The 17,476-nt window shown below is 46.1% G+C and overlaps 1 protein-coding gene across 4 annotated transcripts in view; it reads left to right on the top strand.

Annotated features, from left to right (window-relative positions):
* The window catches only part of NLGN3 (neuroligin 3), a 74,610-nt gene that overhangs the window by 13,395 nt on the left and 43,739 nt on the right, over positions 1-17,476 (top strand). For 2 of the 4 annotated variants that reach the window (XM_081125497.1, XM_081125499.1), the window contains 3 exons: positions 3,288-3,473; positions 5,749-6,538; positions 7,149-9,013. In XM_081125497.1, the coding sequence (XP_080981623.1) occupies positions 3,288-3,473; positions 5,749-6,538; positions 7,149-7,992 (1,820 nt within the window). In that variant the 3' untranslated portion in view covers positions 7,993-9,013. Of the gene's footprint in view, positions 1-3,287; positions 3,474-5,748; positions 6,539-7,148; positions 9,014-17,476 lie in introns of those variants that run through there. The other 2 variants (XM_081125496.1, XM_081125498.1) reach the window with 1 other exon arrangement.

The raw sequence follows: 17,476 nt of genomic DNA, 5'->3' as shown, positions 1-17,476 counted from the left end.
TTACTGCTTCCTGCGTATTCTTCCGTGCCTGCTCTGGAACACAAGTGTAATCAGTAAGCCACTGATTGGATTCTGGGTACATACAAGGTGTTTTGTCTCTTGGTGCCAGATGTAGAACACGGGTTTGTCCCTGACACTTGGGGATTTTCCTCAGTGTAGCTGAGGCTTTGTTGTTTTGTTTCCCAAAGCATCCCAGAACAGATGGCTAGTTTTGGACTGCAGTTATAATAAGTCTTCATTTAACATTGTCTATAAGTTCTATGACTTTAAGTGAAACAATGTATAAAGATACCAATTTTCCCATAGGCTAATTGATACCAACAAGAGTTAAGTTCCTACAGCATCTTATCAACGTTATAATGAAAAGATGTTGAAGGAAAGGACATTATTTGAGAACCTGCTGTGTCTGTATTCATTTACCCTCCCTCCCATCTGCTTCTCTGGAGCACTGAGCCCCAAAAGATAGTTCACTCTAAAGTGCTTCTTTAGATGTCTTGGGTGATTCATGTATTTGGGGAAAGTCCAAGGCAGAGTGGTAGCTATTATTTGAAAAGCCCTCACTGGGCTTGAAACCAACAAAAGAATAGGACCCCAGCAGGATATAGGATGTGGTTATCCCTGGGGCTGAAGAAGTAGGGGCTTGCCAAGTTTTATTCTGGGTTCCAGAATTTAATCCTACATCCTTGCCCCGGTACCCTTCAGGCAAACTGAAAACCTGGTGAACATCTAGCCTTGAGTGACATGTCTATCTGGTTTTGATACAATGTGCCAGAATCCCCTGTCTTCTTTTGACAAGCAAACTTACCATGTACTGCAGCATAAATTTAGGCCCAGGAAGACTGGCTCAGATTTATTCTGACAGTTTGTGGAGTTTGGTATTTCAGCCCTCATTCTCACGTGCTTTGCATGGATGGCTGAGTTACGGGGGAGTTAGCAGCGAGTGACTGCTCTCCCAGACTGCCAGGTTTTGTGTGCTTGTGGTGGGTGATGTTTGCTGTATCATCTTCCTGAGCCTGTTGGATCCAGCACTTCAGGCAGGACTCTTGTAGTAAGGATGGTTGACATGGCATCACCCACATGCTTCAGTGCCTCTTATCCCAAGATTCTTAGGATCCCAGGGAGCCAAGAGTGATGGTCGAACCCTCCACCCAGCCCTTTCAGGCCTTTGTTCCAAACCCAGGAAATTGGTACATGTTGGAGCAGTCTGCTTTACATCATCCAAATGCACGCTCTTCCTGCTGATTAAGACAGATGTATTTGACACATTTCACTGAATGATACTTTCCTTGGCAAAGGCTAAGGCCAAGTCTGCTATTAACCAAATGAGAGAAATGCAACTTTTGCCACAGGGTCTCAAGGCTTGGACAGCTGGGTTGAATCTTGGTCAGCATACTCCTTAAGACTCGCAGGAGCAGCTTCAGTTTGTGAATGGGACCGGCAAAGAAGGAGCTGGTCCTCCATTCATCCTCATTCAGGCTTTCTCTAATTCCTTCTCATTTCCTTATCGGGAACCTGGGGCTGAAGAGGGCTTGTAACTAGGTTCTGAGAGGAATAACTAAGTACTTTACATACTTAATTGTACCAGAGGTAAATTAATAACACACTTGAAGAGGGTGAAATGAGCTCTCTTGCAGAAGCTAGAAACAGAAGGATTTGAGAAGGATGCTGAGGAGTTCTTGTGCCTGCTGAGTCTTTTTGAATTCAGCTTCTGCCTGTGGACTTCTAAGACTGCCAGAGAGCTCTCTGTGAGCTGAGGAAGCCTCCTCAAACATGGCCTCTCACAAAGATGATGCCAGGTGCTGTGAATGAGCTTTTCAGGGGGTTAAAAAAATACCAATCCAGGTTTGGGTTTCCAATGTGTAGGAGCTCCACAACTACCTGCCTGGAAAGAGCCCTTCTGAAAGTCTAGGTTGAGAGAAGACAGAGCCTTCCAAGGAGCCTAGGGATCAGGAAAGAGGAATGAAATGAGGCAGCAGAATCCTTTTGAAATAGAAGGGAGGGGGCAATATAGGACATCTCTGTGGGATAGCCAGTAGGTGGGTGGGAAGGTAGTCTCCATGGTAACAAGTCTCCACAGCAGCAAATCCCAGCAGGTGGGTGGGAAGGTAGTCTCCATGGTGACATGTCTCCTGGCAGCAAATCCCACTGAGTGGGTGGGAAGACCTGTTTCTGTGGTAACGCACTGCACTGACTCCCCTGTTTCTCCACCAGATGAAAAAGATGGTCTAACCCAGTGGTTTTCCAACTTTAGCAGGCATCAGAATCACCTGGAGAATGTGTTAAAAACACTGATTGATGGACTCCATCCCCAGTTTCTGATTCATTAAGTCTTTGGAGGGGGAATGAAGACGTGCCCTGAGAATGAGGGGAAGGGAAATCTAAGGCCCTGGAAAGAAGTGAAGATAGACTAATTTATATGGGAGGGGCAAGGAGAGTTTAGGGATTGTTGCCTCTTGGGATCTTCACTTCCTTCAGAGAGAGAAGGAAGGGGAAAGAGAAGTAACTATAGATTTACAATGTGCTCAGCATATTAGAAATGCTTATTTATACCCCTTTTATCATTGTAACAACTCGTTGCAGTATTTTTTTAAAAAATATATCTTTATTGATTTCAGAGAGAGGAAAGGAGAGGGAGAGAGAGAGATAGAAACATCAATGATGAGAGAGTCATTGATTGGCTGCCTAGCCCGCAACCCGGGCATGTGCCCTGACCGGGAATTGAACCCCGATCGCCTGGATCCTAGGTCGACGCTTAACCGCTGAGCCACGCCCGGCCGGGCTCGTTGCAGTATTCTTTATCTTCATTTTACAGAAGAGGAAACTATAGCCCAGAGATTTTATATAATTTGCCAAAAACTACACAGCTAGTAAGTAGTAGAGCCAGGACTCGAACTAAGGGCTGTTTGAGTCCAGGGTCCCTGCTTTTTCCAATCTATCTTGCCAGGTGCTAGAGTCATGACCTGGATAGTACATCAGGGTAGAGGATGCTGGGTCCTGGTCATTTGTGGTTTCTGCAAGTTAAGTCTCCCAAATGGAGGCATCCTCTTCGAATGGTCTGGAGGCCCCTCTTTCTAAACTGGAGAATGGGTTGGAGGCAGGTAGCCAATCCTTCTTGTACTGATGGTGCTGGACCTTGCAGAAAGGAGCTCTGCTTTATGCTAGCTAGATGGATAGAACTACACTGCAAGCTCATCCTCTGCCCTCACAGCCCCAACTCCTGCTGCAATCATACCGCAGATGCTCAATCCTTCCACCTTCACTGTCCTCATGCCCTTTGTTGAATCCAGGTTTCCTGAGCACTGGAGATCAGGCTGCCAAGGGCAACTATGGGCTCCTTGACCAAATTCAGGCCCTCCGCTGGGTGAGCGAGAATATTGCCTTCTTCGGCGGTGATCCCCGCCGCATTACCGTCTTTGGCTCGGGCATCGGCGCTTCCTGTGTCAGCCTCCTCACGTTGTCACATCACTCTGAGGGTGAGTAGCTCTGGGGGCAAAATATGAATGAGCAAAGTGCTGGCTACCCACCCCTCACCTCAGGCCTTCCAGGCTCCAGAGTGCCCAGCTCCATGCCCCAGGAGCACCAGGGGAATCAGCCCACCCTCTTCTATCAGTTCAGTATCCCTTTGGGGAGAAGCTGACGGGAAATATTTCACTGGGGAAGAGGGAATTCTCCCAATGATAGAGAGGAGAGGAGAGGAGAGGAGAGGAGAGAGAGGAGAGAAGAGGTGAGGTGAGGTGAGGTGAGGAGAGGGAGAGGGAGAGGGAGAGGGAGAGGGAGAGGGAGAGGGAGAGGGAGAGGGAGAGGGAGAGGGAGAGGGAGAGGGAGAGGGAGAGGGAAGGGGAGGGGAGGGGAGGGGAGGGGAGAGGAGAGGAGAGGAGAGGAGAGATCCCACTTCCAGCTTGAGAAAGTAATCCCATTTCTATTGCCTGCTGGTGTGGGAGTCTTATTTGGGAGAGGGAGAGCCCAATGCCTCCCTCTGAAGGGACAAGAGTTCTTTTTGAGGCAGGGAATCTTTTGGTTATGGAACGACATGTGACTGCAAGGTAGAGCTCTAGGGTGGAAATTAGTTTTTAGGTGTAAGAAACACTCACTCTCTGCCTTTCGTTCTGAAGAACAAGTCTGTACAAGAAGGAACTTTCCTTGAGGGGGGAGATGGGTCCCAGGTGAGGATTGCTAACCTGCAGGGCAGGCTTTTTCCAAGGGGTGGCCACCTATTATTGGACTCAGACCTCCTCCAGGGCAGTACAACCCTGCTAAGGGAAACTCATTTTTAGTCCCAAGGAAATCCTCTCTGCTTGCTGTGAGTCCCTCTGCCAGAGACTCCTCCAAGGGGGCTGAATAGGTCATTTTGTGCTCACAGGAAGTGTTCTCATCACCTCTGGACTATAGCACATTCTGGCTCTGAGAGGTAAAGATACCCTTTCTCTGAAATAAGGAAATCTGTGGGAGAAGACATGTTTTTTTCATTGAAATCAACCCCATGAGTTAGTGATACTCTCACAAGAAGACTTTCAGTCTCTCTTTGAAGAAAGTCTGTCTCTCTGAGAGCGAAAAATCACCTTCTCGTACCTAAAAATTCCATCTCTATCCCTCCAGGAACTACCCTGGTGATGGAAGACTAAGCTGGGATCTGCATCCCACCTCAGAATGTGTTTCTAGATGATTTTAATTGTAATAGAAGCAGGAATCCCTTTTCCACAAAGATGGGCAAAGTGACTGACTATGAGGGTGCCTCTGTCTGAAAAGAGGAACAAACAGTGTCTCCTCTGATTGGGGACTATTTCCCAGGAGGAGAAGGCCTTTCCTGGAGCAGCACTGTACTTTGTCTCATAGTGGGCCGTGGCCCTGGAGGTGTGGCTGCTTTAAAGATTTGCTCTCTGCCTTTCTGTAATTGACTCATGGAGAATAATCTTTTGAAAAGTGAGGCTGTCTCTTAAGTTGTCATCTGTATTTCCCTCCCTCCCTTTCTGCCCATGCAAACTGCCTTCTCTTAGAGGAATGAGATTGTGCACCCAAGGGCCACATTATCCCTTGGCAGTGCTGAGGCCAGGCAGAGAATGATACCCTTTTTTTCCCAAAGGAAGAATCATTCACTTTTTGAATTTGAGGGACTGGCTCCCTGACAACTAGGGGAAAATCTGGATCTGAGGCTTTAGTAGCTTCAAGAAAAGGAAAGTCTCTGTGGACACTACAGACTGGGAGGGCACATTCCCTGGAGACTTTCAGACCCCAAGACCTTTGCCCTTGAAATCTTTTCCCAAACTCCCAGAATGTGAGGCTCTCTCCTGCCTGCATTTCTCATCTCTCATGAAAAAGACCCCTTTGTGGTAGAAGCGCCAGCTCCCTGGTGGTGCGCTGGCACAGAACTGGGCCCAGCTGGGCAGGAAGCAAGAGGGGAAGACAAGGAAAGATAGAGAGAGCATAAGGAAGCTGATGTCTGGGATCCAAGGGGTTAATTCTTCCTGGCATGTCCTTAACCCCCAAGTTACCAACCATTGCCCCAAGACAAGGAAGCAAGAAGCAGGCAGTAGACCAGTCAAGGAAAGGACCCAGCAACCCGTCCTCTGGTCCTCAACAATCATCCTAGCTCAAAGGGTTGTTCCTCTTTTACAGCACATTCAACTGATAGGGCAACCTCAGTAACAAAGGAATGAGGAGGTGTTTGATGTGTCCCTCAGAGACAGGCAAGGGAGGCCCATGCTGTGGGTGACAAGACAGATCTGACCTGGTGCTGCCTATCTTCTCTAGGGCTTTTTCAGAGGGCCATCATCCAGAGTGGTTCTGCTCTATCCAGCTGGGCTGTGAACTACCAACCAGTGAAGTATACCAGCCTGCTGGCAGACAAGGTGGGCTGTAATGTGCTAGACACAGTGGATATGGTGGACTGTCTTCGGCAAAAGAGTGCCAAGGAGCTGGTAGAGCAGGACATCCAGCCAGCCCGCTACCATGTGGCCTTTGGCCCTGTGATTGATGGTGATGTCATTCCTGATGACCCTGAGATTCTCATGGAACAGGGTGAGTTCCTCAATTATGACATCATGCTAGGTGTCAACCAGGGTGAAGGGCTCAAGTTTGTGGAAGGGGTGGTAGACCCTGAGGATGGTGTCTCTGGCACCGACTTTGACTATTCAGTCTCCAACTTTGTGGACAATCTGTATGGATATCCTGAGGGTAAGGACACCCTGCGGGAAACCATCAAGTTTATGTACACAGACTGGGCAGACCGTGACAACCCTGAAACCCGTCGTAAAACACTGGTGGCACTCTTCACTGACCACCAGTGGGTGGAGCCCTCAGTGGTGACAGCTGATCTGCACGCCCGCTATGGCTCACCTACTTACTTCTACGCCTTCTACCATCACTGCCAGAGCCTCATGAAGCCTGCTTGGTCAGATGCAGCTCATGGGGACGAAGTACCCTATGTTTTTGGTGTCCCTATGGTGGGCCCCACTGACCTCTTCCCCTGCAATTTCTCCAAGAATGACGTTATGCTCAGTGCTGTCGTCATGACCTACTGGACCAACTTTGCCAAGACTGGGTAAGGAGAAAGGGAGCCTTCTTCTTTGGGACCCCAGCATGACCTCCCCTCTGCTCCTCTATCTAAACCTCTTCTATCATCTCCCTTCCTAAAGTATTCCCCAAATCTTGCTTGGTAACCCTTTCACCACCACCCCTCCATACTTCCTCCTTTTGAGTCTTTCATGCCATTTCCCTCCCTTAAAATGTTTTGCATAGGTTCATAACTCAGTTAACATTAAGACTGAGCAGGAGTGAGAGTCATTGGCTGAACTATGGGATGAAAGGTTAAATGGTCAGAGGCTGTGTGAAGTAGGAATAAAGTACATTCAGAAAGAGCCTTTAAAGGGCTCTTGGGAAAGCTGGGCAGCTGAAAAGATTGATGGATGCTCAGTAGCATGTGAGAAGAAAAAGTGGCATAGCATGATCTTACAGGCTGGGCATAGGGAAGGATGAGATGGTTCCATGATGCTGTGGGCAATAGGAGTTCAAGGCTGGGGAAGAGGAGTACGAACAGTGAGAAGTTTTGGGCTGGGGAGGAGGATTTTAGGGGTGGGTGTAAGAGGAAAAATACTGGGACCTTTCCTCATCTAGGTAGAGTGGTGACCCCAGATTTCCATGTGGTATTTCAGGGATCCCAACAAGCCGGTCCCCCAGGACACCAAGTTCATTCACACCAAGGCCAACCGCTTTGAGGAAGTGGCCTGGTCCAAATACAATCCCCGAGACCAGCTCTACCTTCACATCGGGCTGAAACCGAGGGTTCGTGATCATTATCGGGCCACTAAGGTGGCCTTTTGGAAACACCTGGTGCCCCACCTATACAACCTGCATGACATGTTCCACTATACATCCACAACCACCAAAGTGCCGCCCCCGGATACCACCCACAGCTCCCACATCACCCGAAGGCCCAATGGCAAGACCTGGAGCACCAAGCGGCCAGCTATCTCCCCTGCCTATAGCAATGAGAATGCCCAAGGGTCCTGGAACGGGGATCAGAATGCAGGGCCACTCTTAGTGGAGAACCCTCGTGACTACTCCACTGAATTAAGTGTCACTATTGCTGTGGGGGCCTCCCTTCTGTTCCTTAATGTTCTGGCCTTCGCTGCCCTCTACTACCGTAAGGACAAACGACGTCAGGAGCCCCTGCGGCAGCCTAGCCCTCAGAGGGGAGCCGGGGCCCCCGAATTGGGAGCTGCTCCTGAGGAGGAGCTCGCAGCATTACAGCTGGGCCCCACCCACCATGAGTGTGAGGCCGGTCCCCCCCACGACACACTGCGCCTCACAGCACTGCCCGACTATACTCTGACCCTGCGGCGCTCCCCTGATGACATCCCACTCATGACACCCAACACAATCACTATGATTCCCAATTCCTTGGTAGGGCTACAGACGTTGCACCCCTATAACACCTTTGCCGCAGGGTTCAACAGTACTGGGCTGCCCCACTCACACTCCACTACCCGGGTATAGCTTCAGCCCAGAGCACAGCCTATCTCCCAACTCCCTTCCTCCCATATCCACAAACACACATGCACACAAGGACATACACACAGAGACACATACAGATATATATGTATACGCACGCACCCACGCCCAACAGCAGACCCACCTGCACAAACATAGACAGACGTGGACATGCGTCTGCATGTATGAAAACACAAATAAGGAAGTAAACCTGAACAAACCCTTCAAATGGGGACGCAAATGAGTCCTTGGGAAACCGAGGACCCATGGAACAGCAGCTGAAGCCAGCCTCTTGAGCCTGACCACAGACAATCCTGGGGGCCTGAAAGCACCAGCTGGACACCCCCTTGGTGCTCGCCCTCCACCTCTCTTGGAACTGCACCACCGACCAACTCCAGACTTGGGAACTGTAAAGAGCAGAGTAGCTCTTTCTCCCCCACACTTGGTCTTTTTTTTCTGGGTCTGGTTTTTGTTGATTTAAAAAAAAAAAAAAAATTGGAACAAATGCTTCTCCAACCTGTGAGTGCAAAGAGACTCCAGAAGGGAGGGCCTCAGGCCCAGGTCTTTCTGACTCTGGAACCCCCAGTGCTCACATGATCCGACCAAGGAACAGGACCCCCAAGAAAGAAACAGATTTGAGTAAGACCACGGGGAAGGAGGAAGGGGCTATCGCTGGATGGGGTTGGAGGGCCATAGGGGAGAACTCTTCAGCCATCTCTGTGTCCCCATGGCAGAGGGCTGCAGACTGCAAAGTAGATTTGGTGAATGAGGTTCTGTGGAGGCCATGCCTCTGTCCTCGGGGTAATGCAATCAGAAATTCACCCCATTTTACTTACAATCTCTTGTGTCTGTCATTTCTCTTTCAAAAAGGCAGTGTTTTTTTTCTGTTGTTGTTGGCTTTTTTTTTTTTTTTTTTTAAAGAAAAGTTCTTAAAACACTAACAGAAACCCATGGAGTTTGTCCTTTGTAAAAATTTTAAACACAGTGTCTTGTTATAAAAATAAAAAAATCTAGTTAGCACTCCCAATTTGCCTCCCTTGCACAGGCCTTGCCCCAACAGACCTCCCAGCTGGGTGCCTCTGCAGGCTAGGAATCACAGCAGCTCTCTGCCTCCTGTGCCTTTAAGCTGATACATGTCTGGGCTGCACTCTGCTGGACCCGCATGAAGGCCTCTCCAATCTTCATCAGGTTGCTGTCCCCACCCCCAGGGCTATGGGTTCCTGCTGCTGAAGCCTTCTCTTGGTGCCTCGGGGCCTCCTAATGAAATGGCAAAAATAACACTTCTTTCTCCTCCGCATGCCTTCGTGCTGCTGCCCCCACCTCCACCCGTGCTGCCACTGCCACCAGGGCTACTGCCCTGCCCTCATCCTGGACTGGGGGCTGGGAGGAGGTCTGTCCTCTAACATGCTGAAATTCTTACTCATATCTGAATCCGGTGAGACATCAGGTCTATAGACTCCTTGGCCTTGGGCAACTGACAGAGCAGGGGCCCTCTCCTCCCCAGAGATGCTTGTGTCCTGTTCTGTGAATTGGAATTGGAGAAGTCACTGGGGCCCTGGGAGCAATTTCTCTCCAGGATTATAATCAGTGATTCCCTATCAACCCTGGGGGACAGATTCAATGGAGTTCCACGGGGTTAACATTATGGTATTTCATATTATTCTCAGTGACTTGAAGGGCTGAACCAGCAGTCTACTCATCAAGTATGACAGTTGGGTAGGGTTGCTGACACCTCAAAAACCAGGAATATAATTCTTTTAAGTGACCCTGGCAAAATGAGGGAGATGAACCAACACAACAGGATGATGTTCAGAGGGGACGAACACAAGGTAGTACAAAGACCAAAAGCAAGAATTAATCTACTTATATGGTGCATGGGGACAAGAGAGATGGGTAATGATTGACTTGACACAGTATAGTTAAAAAATAAAAAAAGAACTGGGTGCAGAGTGTCAGGGTGGGTTATAGCTGAATGAGTCCATAGTGTAGAACTCATTTCTCCTCTCCCTCCTTCCCTCCCTTCTTTCCCAAACTAATGTGAATACTAGCATATAATAACAAAAATATAGCATGAAGTTGCTGGGAAGTAATCAGAGTCTGAGTTTTAGAATTAGAAATAACCTCAGAGTCATCTAAATCAACACACTTATTTTACAATTGGGGAAATGGGTCCAATGTCACAGTTAGGGTTAGAAACAGACCTGGTCAGGAGGCAGCCAATCAATGATTCTCTCTCACCATTGGTGTTCCCACCCCCCTCTCCCTCCCTCCCTCCCTCTCTCTCTCTCTCTCTCTCTCTCTCTCTCTCTCTCTCTCCCCCTTCCTCTCTCTGAAATCAATAAAAACATATTAAAAAAAAAAAGAGAGAGAGGAAAAAAAAAGAAAGAAAAGAAAACAAACAGACCTGGAATGCAGTCCAGAAATATATCACCTTTCCCACAGTCCTCAACTTTTTCTACTCTACCTAGGATTGGTTATGCCTTTTAAAGCATTAATGTGTCTGCCCTTGGTCAACACATTTTCAGCATATGTGGAAAAGCTGGAAAGGGTCTGGAGAAGAGCAAAAACAATGTGCCAAAGGACTAGTGTGTGTGTGTTTTAATTTAGAAAGGAGGAACATGGTGAGGTAACATTCAATAATTGTAGAGCACCTACAATGTGACAAGCATGTTATATCATCTTTAAAAATTTAACTCTTAAGTAAGAACAGAGCTGTCATTTCTTCTGAGAATGATAGACGGAAAAAGATTAAGTTAGACACTAGGACAAACTTTGATATGGATAGGAGGTGATCATGGCACTTAGTAAATTCTCCAAAACAGTTGCCAAATTGAATGAAACACTACTACTAAGGAAAGCACTGGTGTTCATCTTCCTGAAAGCAGAGGGCTGGATTACATGACATTTTTAGGTCAATTCAGAGTCTTTGTTGTTATAATCCTTTGATTGCTCCATCTCAGATATTACCAAACTGGGCCTCCTCTCGTGTGTGTGTGTGTGTGTGTGTGTGTGTGTGTGTGTACACCTCCAAATTAGGAGGCTCTCCGTTTGGGAAGGATTTAGACATTGCCTCTCCTCTAAGAACTCAAGGTGCTATAGCAAACCCAGCTCCAATCCTATTTGGGACCCAACAGTGAGAGATTACAGTTGGTCTTCACACCTTTGAAAGGTCTGAGTGTAAGAGGTGGCCTCCAAGACAGGCAGGGTTTCAATCTAATTGACAGTGAGTGCTGTGTCTGGGTAGCTTGAGTGTTCTTAGCCCCATTGCTGACAGCCAGCCCTGAGCCCACCTAAAAAGCCCAGCTCCTTGTTTGAAGAGGGGCTGAGGATATACTTGGATTTTATTTCCCAATGCAAAAATCATTAGTGCCTAGAATAATCCAGCCTGCATTACTAGATTTATCTGTTTCTGTATTAGTCCTTTTGGGAGCTGGACACAGCTATGTTGGGGTCTAAACTTGTGGGGTGTGTGAAGGGCCAGAGGTTGGTCACTAGGAAAATCTCCATAGAAAGCAAGTATGACTGTCAAGACTACAGGCCTGGCCCTGTGCTAGTTTATATACTCTGAGGGATAGAAGATGCCCCCTTTGGGGTGCATACTATCAAGAAGACAAAACTGAACTATAATAAAATGAGTGAAATGCATAATTTAGCATATGAGTTCAATTGTATGGTCAAGGTTAAAAGGGCTGGAGAAATTGCAAGACAAGCTATGGGGGTTGGCTTGCGGGGGCATAGTGGGCATTCCAAACTGGGAGAAAAGGCTCAGCCAGAGCAACCGCATCAGAAGGTCTAAGCATGCTTGAGTTGCAGTGAGGGACTGACTTGATCAAAGTAGAGGGTTCAAGTTAAATACTTAGACATCTGATTGAAAAGGCGGGTTGTGGAGATCTTCAGAATAGCAGAAGAGTTTGGGTGTTATTGGATGAGTGAGGGGATGCCCTGACTTTTTCTTTTACTAATGGTTTTATAGAGATGAAACAAAACCTCCTCAGCTCCTCTTTTGCTCCTTCTCTTCTGTGAGGAGAAGGATTTCCAGAGTAGAAAAGACAGAGCGAGCACCTGTGAGAGGCTCCTAAAGGCAGTCTACTCCAAAAGAGCCTTTAGCTGCTCTGAGTAATTCCATTTTATAGTCTGGATCAATAACAGCCCAGGGCATTGTGAGGACTTGCAGCTTAGGTTACAGGATAACTAGTGGTGGCTGTGAAAATCCCGCAGAGTAAAGAAGATGCACACTGCAGTTTAGAGGTGGGCAAAGGCAGCTCCACAGCTTTACAAATGGGAAGAGACGAATTCCATAAATTATAGATCAATAAGTTTAATATTGATTGAGGGCAAGAGTCTAGGACAAATGATTAAAAGGATGGTTGGTGAGCACTTACAAAGGGAAGTGAAGATCGCTCAGCCCCTGCATAGATTCAGGAAAAACAAATCATCTCCCACTCAGTTTATTTCCTTTGAAAGGGTGACTAGATGGGTAGACGAGGAGGATGCTATACCTACAGTGTATCTGGAGTTCAAAAAAAATTCTCTCATGATACTCTTGGGACAATATGTAGAAATGCATAAAGATAAATGTGGGCAGATTTTTAACCAATTGAATGACTACACACAAAAGGGTTCTGTTTTAATGTCTCTAGATCAAATTTGAAAATTACATATAGCTGGGACAGGAAGCCAAAATGACAGAATTCATAGAGATGTCAAGAGGCTGGTATGATGGACTCACTATAGCAAAATAGAACTTAACAGGGACATAACCTTTCTGTGATACATTTTCCTGCTCTTATTTCCAGGTTCCTAGGCATCCAGTAAGAGGTTTAGGGCTAAGGCAGTGAGAGATGTCCCACAGAGAACTTAGGAGCAAGAGCCCAGAGGAAGACCCTTAGAACAGATATGGGAAACATGTAAGCTTTCCTCAGGGACCCCAGAAATACCTGGGAAGGGCAGCCTGTCACAAGACTGCAATTCCGGTGGATCAATTTGAAGAGCTTGACAATTGCAATGCAATCATTACTGGAAGATGGAGAACCCCAGGACATCTGGGTTACAACAAACTCATCAGAATTGACTATCAATTCTGTATCCAGAACTAGAAAAACAATAGTGAGCAAGATGGACATGGTGTTTGACCCTCACAGATAAGACAAATATTCAATAAAAATGTACATATGAAGTTGATTCCAATAAAGATTAGTCTATGAAAAACAAGTTAAGAGGGACAAATATAAAGTCACTCATTTGAATTCCAAAATGTAACAGTATCAGTGTAGGATGTGAGAGATGTGGCTTAGAAGATTTTAGAGAAAATGAAAGTTCATCATGAGCCATGAGTCAAAAGCGTAGTTTGGTTCCTAAAGCAAGTCTTGTGACCTTAGGCTGCATTAATAAGAGTATAAAGTCCAGAATAAAGGAGGTGATCATCATGTGGTATTCTGCACTGGTCAGACCACGCCTGAGGCCCTATGTTCAGTTGAGGGCATCACACTTCAAAGGAGATGTCAACAAAAGTATATCCAGAGAAAGAGTTTTGAGAATAGAGAAGGGACTGTCAAATCCCAGGAGAAATTTGTCCACTGTCAGCAATTCATTAATGGGTTCATGTGGAAGAGGAAGCTATAGATTTGTTCTGTGTATATCTCCAAGAGCTCCAAGATCTCATGGGTGGAAGTTGTAGGAAAGCAGATTTTGGTTTGACATAAGGAAGATGCTTTCTTTCTTTCTTTTTTTTTATATATAATGAAAAAATGATAATAAAGGTTTCAGCTCATGGTTCCAGCCTCTTGAAGTCCTTTTAAAATTTATTACCAACATTTTCCAAAACAGAGAAGAAGAAAATTCATAGTCTCCAGATATTGACTATTGTAAATAACGCTGCTATGAACATAGGGGTGCATATCTTTTTTCTAGTTGGCTTTTCGGACTTCTTCAGATATTCCCAAAAGTGGGATCACTGGGTCAAAAAGCAGTTCCATTTTTAATTTTTTGAGGAAACTCCATACTGTTTTCTACAGTGGCTTCACCAGACTAATGAACAAAATAAACTGACAAACAAAATAGAAACGGAGGCATGGATACATGGAACAGACTGACAGCTGTCAGAGGGGAAGGAGGGGACTAGATGAAAGAAGGTGAAAGAATTAGCCAAAGAACATATATGCATAGCCCATAGACACAGATAACAGTGTGGTGATGGCTGGGGGGGTGGGGGGGTTGGCAGGGGCTGGGTGGAGGTGGGCAAAAGGGGTGGGGGATGGGGACATCTGTAATAGTGTGGACAATAAAAATAAAGTTTAAAAAAAAGAAAGTTCCTAATCTCATCATACTAATACAAGCATTGCACTGTGTTTAGGAAGAACCTCTAATGATTAGTTGTACTCTCTGAAATTAGAATGGACTGCCTGTAAAGGTAAGCAGCTCTCCATCACCAGAGATATTCAAGCAGTGACTGGACACCACTCCGTGTGGATGATGCAAAGGCAATGAAAGCATCTGATAAAGGACCAAACCAGATGACCACCTAGGGTTACTGAGATTCTATGATACTGGAAGGTCTCATAGTAAAGTATTTAGGAAAATTTTTCTGGAGCCTAGGTGCAGGTAGGCTGGAGGAGGAGAGACTGAAAGCAGAGATAATAACTGGTTAAGAGGTACCTACTCTGAGCGCTACAACTGTTTTCACCTCCAGCCCCCCCCTTGAATCCCAAAATTACAGTCAAAAGCAGCTTTGATGGTTGCCTAATTCCCCTCCCTGGTGATCTGATGCTTGATTTCCCTCTATAACCTCCTTGGCAAATAGTTATCTTGTATCTGCTTAAATACCTCCAGTAATGGGAAAATCTTGTCCTTTCAAAGCATAATATTGCATAATATTTGGTCATCTTGAACCATTATAAAGTCCTTCCTTAGGTTGAATCAAAATATGTTTTCCCATAGCACCTGCCCTTTGCTCCTGATGGCTCCCTCCTATGAAGCAAAACAAGGTAAATTCCTCTTCCATATTAGGAACCTTCCAATATTTGAAAACTGGATCTGAACCACCACCATCACCATGTTGATCCCTTCTCCACATTAAACAGCCCCAGTAGTTCATACACAAGGATTTTGAAGTCCTTTCACACTTCTGGTCTCTCTTCTGTGCATGCTCCAGGTTGCTAATGCCACCATTCATGTGTGGTGTTCAAGGCTAAAGACAGTCCTCCATTGTAGTCTAATGAGCAGAGAAGAGAATACAACTGCAGTCTCCCTCACCTCAGCACCAAATGTATTAACATTTTGGGCAGTTAGTGTCAAAATTAACAAGCTTACAGGCACCTCAAACACCTGAAACCTTTTCACACAGATTGTTACTAATTCATGTCTCTCCTACCTTGCACTTAAGTATTTGGTCTTGACAAACTCAACTGTGAAACTTTACATTTCTTTTTTTTTTTTTTTTTAATCTTTATTGATTTTAGAAAGAAGAAGGGAGAGAGAGAAATAGAAACATCAATGATGAGAGGCTACCTCTTGCATGTCCCCAACTGGGGATGGAGCCCCCAACTGGGGATGGAGCCCCCAACTGGGGATGGAGCCCACAACCCAGGCATGTGCCCTGACCGGGAATTGAACCATGATCTCCTGGATCCTAGGCTGATGCTCAACCACTGAGCCACACTTGGCCGGGCGAAACTTTACATTTCATTTTCCTGGTTCACTATTGCCTCTTGGGATCTTCTAGAAACCAGCTTCATGTCATTTACAAATTTGATCAGCATGCCATCAACGTTCTGATCCAAGTTGTTAATTAAATTGTTAGGCCTGGGACCTCCCTCCAGGCTGACAAAGATCCATTAGTCACCAGCTGTGAATACCCCTTACTATCCTGTCTTCACCCCACATTTTCCCTTCTTATTCACAAGGACATCTCACACCAGGACATTATTAAACAAAATAAGATTGTACTCTGAAATCCTCTTTGGAAACAAGGGAGTGGGAGGGAAGGGAGCAGGGAGGGAAGGAGAGAAGTCTGACCTCAGTTCCCACAATGAATCCCATGGCTTCAGTCTCCATGAAGGAATTTGCCGCCAACAGCTCAGGTATAGAAAGTTACAAGAACTGAATTTAGGGTCAGAAAACTTGTGTTCATACCCATCTCTGCCTCTTCCTAGCTATACGACCTTGGGCAAGTTGTTTAACTTCTCTGAGTCTGTTTGCTCATTTGTAAAACTGGGATGGTAACACCTACCTCACAGGGTTGTTGTGAGGATTAAATGGGAAAATGGATGTGAATGTGCTTTGTAAACTGTAAGCACCATACAAATGTAAGATATCATCATTATTATTTATTGAGCGCCTATTGTGTTCACCAGTATAGGGCATAAAAAGAAAAAAGATAAATAAGCTATAAATCAGAAAAAAGATAAATAAGATATGGTCCTTTCCCTCGGGTAGCTCACAATTTTGTAGGGGAGATATGTTCACAGATAATTATAAAGAAGAAAAATAGAACAAATGGCACAAGTTGTGGTAATTTGGAAGAGTGGGAGGTCCTTTCAAACTGGGGGAAATCAAGGAAGGCTTCATAGAGTTCTATCTGCACCTAGACAAGGGGCGTGGAACCAACAGGTAGAAATGGCTGAGAGAGGACAGCATTCCAGGTGGAGGAGCTTAGGAATGGAATTCATGGAGCGTGCTTGAGGTGCTGGAAGCAGTCCTATTCGCCTGTAAGAGGCCATGAGGCCGGTCACAACTTCTGTAGATATGGTCAGCCCCAGCACACCATGCTCAAGAATTCAGTCCTTCAGAAGGGAACATGCATTTGAGCAGAGCTTCCCAGGTCTCACGTCTATTATTCTTCAGCTGACCCCCTTGAAGAAAAACAACTCTTCTGGAGGCTGGAGGCATCTGGAAAGATTCCAGGAAATCACGCTTTTCCTTATCTGCAGCAGAGAAATAAGTCTCCAGGAAGGGCAGAGAATAAGGCCCCATTTAAAGCCTTGGAATCTTCAGCTGGAAGTGGCTTTAGGTTAAGGATTCAAGCATTTTCATTGAAGGAGAGTTATCCACCATATCTGAAAGGCTTCTTATTCAATTCCATGTAAGGAGAAGGGAGGGAGAGGAAAATAGTTCAAGGGCTCTCAAGGTCCATTTTCTGCTGGTTTCTTTGGACTTATGGTTATAATTTGGTGCCACCTGCTGTCAGAGACAGAATATAACACACTGGTATAGCTGCCTCCTTCCTAAATTTAGAGCACTGTTCTGCCACCCAGTAGCATCTAGGGATGGGTTAGCTTCCTGCCAAGAGGGTAGCGTCAGCCATTCAGAGGCACTCGGGGGTCTGGATAATGGAAAAAAGAGGGAGAAAGGGAAAGTGCTGCTCCAGGCCTCATGGCAGTCCTTTCCTCTTTCTCCAAAGTTTCCATTTTCCTCAGAGTACCCCCAGGAATGTGTATTTTCCCCAAGTACTATAGGATTGGGTTTGCCATGTCCCCTCCCCCCTCCCTCCACT

This window comes from Miniopterus schreibersii, assembly GCF_964146895.1.
Source record: "Miniopterus schreibersii genome assembly, chromosome: X".
In the NCBI taxonomy this organism is placed as follows: Eukaryota; Metazoa; Chordata; class Mammalia; order Chiroptera; family Miniopteridae; genus Miniopterus; species Miniopterus schreibersii.
The sequence above is the reverse complement of the archived record's forward strand: the minus strand, read 5'-3'. Positions and strand labels throughout refer to the sequence as shown.